Below are 8,882 nucleotides of genomic sequence, written 5' to 3'. Positions count from 1 at the left end.
TAACTAATTTTCCCCTAACGAATTTGCTTAGTTTTGTTTCTAAATATACTCCTTTAATTCTAATTATTTTACTATAATAATTTTTGCGAATTATAGTGTAAGTCAAATGCCTCACCAGATGTTAATTTTAGGAACTTACATGAGTAGCATCATTAAGTTACAATCAATCAAATTATACTAAGTTATACTATTTATTTGTACATTTGAATAATGCGATTTATTTTTAGTGATCTGGATAGTTTTATGCTGAACTTTATTATTTTTTAAATGTAGTAATTTTTAGAGATAGAACGGCCGCTCTTTATTAAAAATGTTATTCTATATGCTAATGGAATACCGTTTATTGTAATTTTACGTAACGAACTTAATCATTTTGAATTATTCAATGATTTTTCATCACAAGACCATATTATATCAGAAAATAAATTTTCAAACCATATAACATTGTATCATCAATTATTACGGTCACTTGTATGACTCTAAGCCCTCGCACTATTTTTTAAAATGTTCGGCCGAAAAAAACTAGGAAAAATAACATCAAAGAATCATTGTATAATATTTATATCACATAAAAATCAAATAATTTTATATTTTCATTGCAGCCCTCTAGTCCTTTCACATATTAGTTTTATAAGTAAAAAGATTGAAATGCCCCTCATAGTTAAAGTAAAAAGAAAAAAAAAGAAACTCCTCCCATTGCTAGCCGTTGGATCACCACCAGCAACAAGGTTGTCGGAGCCCCTACTGTCGCTAGGGTCGCCGAAGCTTTGGTAACATTTTATTTTAAAATTGAGATTTTTAGGTGGCTAAGGATGGGTTTCATCCCATGACTCTTGGCCACCTAAAAAATTTAATGGCCACTAGGCCACCAAACCCTTTAATATATATATGTGGCAAAAAAGATTATAAGTAATAAACCAAGTATAAAATCACTTTCACGTAATAATCTAATGTGTGTTGTTAATTTTTGAATAAAATTTGTTATTTTATAAATGTCACTTATTAATCTAACATGAATAATTACAAATTGAGAGTTTCAAAACTTCACTCATTTTACTTGTTAAATGTCCCAATGTGTTGTTGTTAACTACAAATAGGTTATTGTCAAAATTAAATGGATACTCGTCAGTGAATGACTAACACATACAACTAAATCCTTCTTATCATTTTTTCTAACTTGTTAAAACCATAATAGATTCTTATTAATTTTAAATGAATTGTTATTATTTTATAAAATGTTACTTATTAATCTGACATGGATAATTACAAATTACAGGCTTCAAAACTTCACTTATTTTACTTGTTAAACGTTCCAATGTGTTGTTGTCAATTACAAGTAGGTTGTTGTCAAAATCAAAAGGATACTTGTCAATGAATGACTAACATGCATAATTAAACCCTTCCTATCATTTTTCTATGTTAAAATCATAATAGATTATTGTTAATTTTAAATGAATTGTTGTTATTTTATAAACGTCACTTGTTAATTTGACATGGATAATTATAAATTGAAGGCTTTAAAACTTCACTCATTTTATTTGTTAAACGTCCCAATGTGTTGTTGTCAACTACAAATAGGTTATTGTCAAAATCAAACGGATACTCATCAGTGAATGACTAACATACACAACTAAACCCTTTCCATCATTTTTTCTAACTTGTTAAAATCATAATAGATTCTTGTTAATTTCAAATGAATTGTTGTTATTTTACAAATGTCACTTGTTAATCTGACATAGATAATTACGAACTGAGGGCTCAAAATTTCACTCATTTTCCTTGTTAAACATCCCAATGTGTTGTTGTCAACAACAAATTGGTTGTTGTCAAAATCAAACGGATACTCATCAATGAATGACTAGCACACATAATTAAACCTTTTCCATCATTTTTTCTAACTTGTTAAAATCATAATAGATTCTTGTTAATTTCAAACGAATTGTTATTATTTTACAAATGTCACTTGTTAATCTGACATGGATAATTATAAATTGGGAGCTTCAAAACTTCACTCATTTTACTTATTAAATGTCTCAATGTATTGTTGTCAATTACGAATAAATTGTTGTCAAAATCAAATGGATACTTATCAGTGAATGACTAACACACACAACTAAACCCTTCTTATTATTTTTTCTAACTTGTTAAAACTATAATAGATTCTTGTTAATTTCAAATAAATTGTTATTATTTTACAAATATCACTTATTAATCTGACATGAATAATTATAAATTGAAAGTTTTAAAATTTCACTTATTTTACTTGTTAAATGTTCTAATATATTGTTGTCAAAACCAAATGAATATTTGTTAGAAAAATCGATAGGAAAGGTCAGTATGTATTAGTTATTCACTGATAAGTATCCGTTTAATTTTGGTAATAACCTATTTGTGATTGACAACAATACATTGAGACATTTAACAAGTAAAATGAGTGAAGTTTTGAAGTCTTCAATTTATAATTGTTCATGTTAGATTAACAAGTGACATTCGTAAAATAATAAATTTTGTTAAAAAATTAACAATACATATTAAATTATTACATAGAAGTAGTTTTGTGTTTGGTTTACTACTTATAATTATATATATATATATATATTAAATAGCCTGGTGGCCTAGTGCGCACCAAATTTTTTAAGTGGTCAAGGGTTATAGGATAAACTCACCCATAGCCACTTAAAAACCTTAGTTTTGAAATAAAATTTTGTAGGGGACCAACCTCTAGTTACTTCGCCCGCAACAGGGGCTCTAGCGACCTTGCTACTGATGGAGATCCGATTGCTTGCTCCTGCGACGGTGGGGGTTTCTTTTTTTTTTTTAACTATGAGGAGTATTTTGGCGTTTTTGCCTATGAAATTAATATGTCAGAAGGACTAGAGAACTGCAATAAAAATATGAAATTATTTGATCCTTATATAATATAAATATTGTACAGTGATCTTGAATGCTATTTTTCAAAAAACTAACATATCCATCAAATAGAAAATGCACAGTCTGGTCATAAAAATGAATGTATTAGTTAATTGGTCATTACATAAAAGAAATCTAAACTTAGCCATTAAGCACATTGTTATTCTCTATTTTATATTCATTAATCTTATATAAATTATTTTATCTTTACTTTATTTTGAAGATAAACAAAATAGATTTTTCATGAAAATATTATCTTATCTGCGATCAATATTCAATTAAAAGAAATTAGAAAGAGTGCATGTTTTTTCCCTTCGGACATCACGTTCCTGTGCACCTTATCTTTGGTGAGCCTAACCTCTTTTTCTTTCCACTTTTGATCACCCTTTCTGAACTGCATTATGGTCATTGGCTCCAAACTCCAAACCCCAAACTCGAACCACAGAGTTGACCATTTGTGTCTTCCTCAAAATGCCCAAGGCTATTTCTGTCTTCGCAGTTGGATCTCACTGATTTTGACACAAAACTACTGATAATTTCTCTGCCCAGCTAAAAATATCTGCTTAGTCCTTCTCTCTCAGAAAGGTTTTGGATAAAATCGGGAAAGATAACTTCCAGGAGGGAAAGCTAGGAAAGGTGCGCAAAGATCTACAGGGAGCAAAACAGAATAAGAAGGGTTCACGACTCACGAGCTCATCATCAATCACTCATCGCTTTCTGCAACTCCAAAACTATATATTCAAGTGTTGGAAAATAAAATCTTAAGTACCCTTTCAGGTTGGTGAAGCTTCACGGGCTCAAAACCATCTTTTTGATCCCTTTCTTCACCCACTTCCAGCCCTTGTTCGTCTCATCTAATCCAGTGGTCTAGGTTCCACCGCGTCAAACTTCGCTGGCTTTTCTTTATTCGATCTGATTGAGGTTTTTGGGGTTCTTCCTTTCATCTGTTGAGATGATAATGTGAGAACCGAGCTTCTTAGAGATTTCTACATAAGGGGGGGTTTCCAGTGGAGGCACAAATGGATCGTTCGGCCATCACAGTTGGGCCAGGAATGGATATGCCGATCATGCATGACAGCGATCGATATGAACTCGTGCGCGATATTGGGTCTGGCAATTTTGGGGTCGCAAGGCTTATGAGGGACAAGCAGACGGAGGAACTCGTTGCTGTGAAGTATATTGAGAGAGGTGATAAGGTTAGTGTCCTTGTTATTTATTTCGTCTTTTCTATTTGGGGTTACCTGAAGTGGATGCCAGATATTTACTTATTTGGTAATTGAAAGAGTCGAAAATCTCCGGTGACGAATTACATCCTGATTAAAACCATATCGGTTTCGGGACTCATACATTCCGTTACCCGTTCCTTTTAAATAGAATTTGAGTCCCAGAGAACTGTCTGCGTTTTTTTTTTTGCCATAAGAAGTTAATTGTTTTTCTTTTTTCTACTTGTAACTGCAGTTTAATGATGTCTTGAATCTTTGGTTTGAGCATTAGTTAGCTCTTAAATTAATTTTTATTCTACTTATATTTATTGATATTCTTTTATTTCTTGGGGTTTGTATTGTGCCTGCTGTATGCATGTAGTAGCTTCTTAATGGATGGCTTAGAAATATGAGCAGTATCCTTGGTTACTAACACATGATGGAAAAATGAAACGTTGTCCTGAAATATTCTCTGTACGCCGTATCTTCCCCATGGTTCCTCATTGCTTGAAGTTATTCAACTCATTGGACTTAATGTACTAAGCTGTGGACTTCCTAATTTTTGGTACAGTTGCACTCTAACAGATATTATGTTGCTTTGGTGATGATCAGTAATCTTACTTGTTTCTTAACAGATAGATGAAAATGTACAAAGGGAAATTATAAATCACCGGTCACTGAGGCATCCTAACATTGTCAGGTTTAGGGAGGTCTGTACAACCCATTGTCAATCATATCTCTTCCTATCATGGAAGTATTTTGACTAGCTTACTTGTCCTTTTGACTGTAGGTCATATTGACCCCATCACATTTAGCTATTGTAATGGAATATGCTTCTGGAGGGGAGCTATTTGAACGAATATGCAATGCAGGGCGGTTCAGTGAGGACGAGGTTCTTTTCCATTAAACCAGTGTGTTTGTTCTGTGATGTGTCAGTCACCTTTAATGTGGATTGTGTGGTGTTGCAGGCGCGGTTCTTCTTCCAACAGCTTATATCAGGGGTTAGCTATTGTCATGCAATGGTATGCAAGATTAAGTAGCACATTTAGGGGGCATTTAGTACATTGGCATGTATCCTAGATGTACACCGTATGCCAAATGCCTCCTCTTTCTTTGCTCGACTAATTTTTTTTTCTTTCTTTCTTTTGGGCTGCCCAGAAGACCTAGTGAGATCTTTGAATTGATTTTCACTGTTCTGTCTTTTTCACTTTAAAGCAAGTATGCCATCGTGACTTGAAGTTGGAGAACACATTGCTAGATGGAAGTCCAGCTCCACGTTTGAAGATTTGTGATTTTGGATACTCAAAGGTATACTTTCTTCTTCAAATTTCTTATGTGGAGCAACAGCTATAAACCTGATATTTCAGATTGTTGCACTCAAACTGGGAAAAGAGCATTATCTAGAAAGTTTAATTAAAAGTAGCTTTTCTTGTAGACCAAAATATTCTCTTTCTATCTCCCTTGTCTTTGGTGTATCAAGTTGTAATCTCCTTGGATCTTGTACCATGGTTTACTCTTGCAGTCGTCGGTGCTCCATTCACAACCAAAATCTACCGTTGGTACTCCTGCGTACATTGCTCCTGAAGTGTTGCTGAAGAAGGAATATGATGGCAAGGTATATGTAACTTCTATCACCAGGAGACAACTCATCTGACTAGCGACTCTAAGCATTTCCGCTTAGGATGCTCTCCTTTTTTTATTTTATAATACAGAATTTACTGTTTCTGTTTTTTATTGGAAGTAGTTATGTGTGACTACAACCACCCATGAATTAGTTCCTTGGCTTCTATGATCGGGTGGGAAAAAAGAAAGGACAAGTTAAGCAATTTTCTGGGGTCTAATTCATTCTTTTGATTGTTTACTGTCAAGTTTCTTGTCTTCCCCACTCTAATTTTAATGTTCCCCAATGATAAGATCTTTTGTGTTTGTTGGTGTTGGGAAGAGAGGGACGGTTAGAGAATCACAGAGGTTTGCCTAATTCTTTTTCCCATTTGGAAGTTCTGAACTATGCGTTAGCTTTCATTTATGGTTAGAAGCAAAGTCTTAAAGGCTTGTGGGCAATACCATGCCTGATCCTGTACTCATAGATACATGAAAATTTAGATTAGATGGTGATGCACAAGCATCTCATTCAGGATAGTTTTCATTTGTTACTTTATGTAATAGATACATTGTACTGATGATATTGTTGCTTAAATGACTCAGATTGCAGACGTGTGGTCTTGTGGGGTAACTTTATATGTCATGTTGGTTGGTGCATATCCTTTTGAGGACCCTGATGAACCAAAAAACTTCCGCAAGACAATACATGTAATTCATCACTTTCTTTTTCGCTCACTGGTAACTTGATGTAGATAGTATGCCTAATCTGTTTGGATATTTCTTGCAGAGGATTTTGAATGTCCAGTACTCAATTCCTGACTATGTTCATATATCGCCTGAGTGTTGTCATCTGATATCAAGGATCTTTGTTGCTGACCCTTCACAGGTTAATATATTTTAGTTGTTTAAATATATATGTCTTGAGTATGTACTTGACTTCTTCGAAAAGAATTGGATTTTTAATTATAGTCTTGTCCAATTGTGCTACATGATTTGTCTTTTTAAGAGATGAAGGCTTTGATCATCTCATTAGAAATTTACATCAATTTAAAACAGAGGATAACCATGCCTGATATTAGAAACCATGAGTGGTTTCTAAAGAATCTTCCAGCTGATCTCATGGACGAGGGGACAATGAACAATCAGTTTGAAGAGCCTGATCAACCGATGCAGAGCATTGAAGAAATCATGCAGATAATTTCTGAGGCTACAATTCCAGCAGCTGGCACTCAGTCTCTCAACCAGTATCTTACAGGTAGCTTGGATATCGATGATGACATGGACGAGGACCAGGAGACAGATCCTGACCTTGATATCGAGAGCAGTGGAGAGATAATCTATGCTATGTAACTGTATAGCTGCCAGGGGACAAATCAGGCTTGTTTTCTTCGATTAAGTTGAATATTATAAGCTGGGTTGTTGATAGGTTGCAGGAGATGTGGAAAAAAGCTTTAAATCTCAAGAGTGAAGGATTCTGTGATTGGATTTTTCTTATGCATTGAGAGTCCATCCTGCTTGTATGTTATTGTCTGATCTTTCCTGCTCATGTGGTGGTGCTTTTTATTGATATGTGTTGTATTATACTATTACATTATGAATTGATGTTCCTTGTCTTCCCATCTGTTTTCCTTGATAAGCTCAATTCTTGGTCAAATTGCATACATGAATCTATTTAGGATCAGTTCGGTTGAAATTTGGAGGCTTTTGCATTTCATGATGCATAGCAACATGCAAGGATGCACGCAAGGCTTTCTTCTTCTCTAAAGGAAGGAATGAGATGTATTAGTTTTATTTGTTTTATAAAATGGTTTGACAAAGGAGATTAATGAGAATATTTTCTCCGAACACTAGCGTCAATTTGTTTACCTCTTTACAAGTGTGAATGAGTTTACTTTTTGGACTTTCTAATATACATTTATGAATAGTAAGTTGCATCTCAGAAGTTTGACTACTATTATATATGATGAATATATACAGTTTATTCCTTGATATTCGTTTTTTGTGTGTCAAACCTTGATATTCATATAAGAATTAACACTCGATACTTTTTTTAATAGTGGATTACTTCATTTTACATGTTTATAGTTTTTTAAAATAAATAAATTTTGCTAAGGAGCAAATCACGAACTAAAGATGAAGGTATCCCCATTCCCCACTACCACTAACCTAGAGCAATTATCACATCCTCCCATAATGCAACCTTACTTGTGCTTTGTCCAAAACATGGTACACTGTGGAGAGAATATATATATATATATATATGGGAAGAGAGAATTTATGTGCGCTGAAAAAGTTAAGAAAATAATTATTTTATTTTATTTGGAATATTCTTATTGGTGTGGATGACATAGTACTTCAAGAGTGCAATTTTTTTTTTTTTTGGTGCTTACGCATTCAGTATCCTAGGCAGATCATTTTTGAAGTACAACAACGGTCAAAACTAACTCGGATTCGCTCATAGTCAGGCACTTCAAAGGGAGGGAGAGGTGGCCAAAGGATATTTTTTTAATACCCAAACAGGGATCGAACCCCTGATACTTGATTAAGGGAGAATGAGCCCTTACTACTTAATCACATGCCCTTGGTTATAGAGTATTAATTTTTCTTTGACTCAACTAAGATGTGATATACAAAATCATATAATATCTTTTTGTTCAGATTATAATATTATATGTTATTTTAGATAACGCCGTAATAATTAATATTTTTATGTCATATTTTCCTATCTATAACTAAATCACCAATTGCCAATCATTTCTGACAGAATTCTTTTAATAGCTTTGGCTTTTAAGGGAGATTATAAGTATTTTCGCTTATGGGTAATGCTACGCTTGAAATTTCAAATTAGCAAGTGTCAATTAATTTGCTGTATTAAGTTCGTTCAAGGACAAGTAAAGTACATTGCAATTAAAATTCAATCTTGCCTTGATTATCAAGAATACTTGAAATCAGTTCAGAATCTGATGACTTGTGGGGTAGAGTTTAGAAGGGGCTGTTTGATAGTGAAGATGAGTCATATACATGCAGAGAATGAAAGCTCAATGGTGACTGAATCTGGTCATCAAAACTAAAAGGAACATTCATAAAAAGAGAAAAGAAATAATCTTAAAAATTCCTATTGCATTACTAGAGCTAATTGATATTGGGAAAGGGAGGCATTAACTGGGG

General features: G+C 33.5%; 1 protein-coding gene across 1 annotated transcript; it reads left to right on the top strand.

Annotated features, from left to right (window-relative positions):
- The first annotated feature begins 3,292 nt into the window (after window positions 1–3,292).
- Window positions 3,293–7,331, top strand: LOC129300923 (serine/threonine-protein kinase SRK2E-like). The gene is made up of 9 exons (XM_054939525.1): window positions 3,293–4,106; window positions 4,748–4,822; window positions 4,903–5,004; window positions 5,081–5,134; window positions 5,328–5,420; window positions 5,635–5,727; window positions 6,318–6,422; window positions 6,502–6,600; window positions 6,771–7,331. The coding sequence occupies exons 1-9, from the start codon at window positions 3,930–3,932 to the stop codon at window positions 7,062–7,064; spliced, it is 1,092 nt and encodes a 363-aa protein (XP_054795500.1). The 5' UTR covers window positions 3,293–3,929; the 3' UTR covers window positions 7,065–7,331.
- The last annotated feature ends 1,551 nt before the right edge of the window (window positions 7,332–8,882 follow it).

Source organism: Prosopis cineraria, unplaced genomic scaffold (genome assembly GCF_029017545.1).
Source record: "Prosopis cineraria cultivar Desert tree isolate PC_DT_omini unplaced genomic scaffold, ASM2901754v1 PC1811, whole genome shotgun sequence".
NCBI classification, from domain to species: Eukaryota; Viridiplantae; Streptophyta; class Magnoliopsida; order Fabales; family Fabaceae; genus Prosopis; species Prosopis cineraria.
The sequence above is the reverse complement of the archived record's forward strand: the minus strand, read 5'-3'. Positions and strand labels throughout refer to the sequence as shown.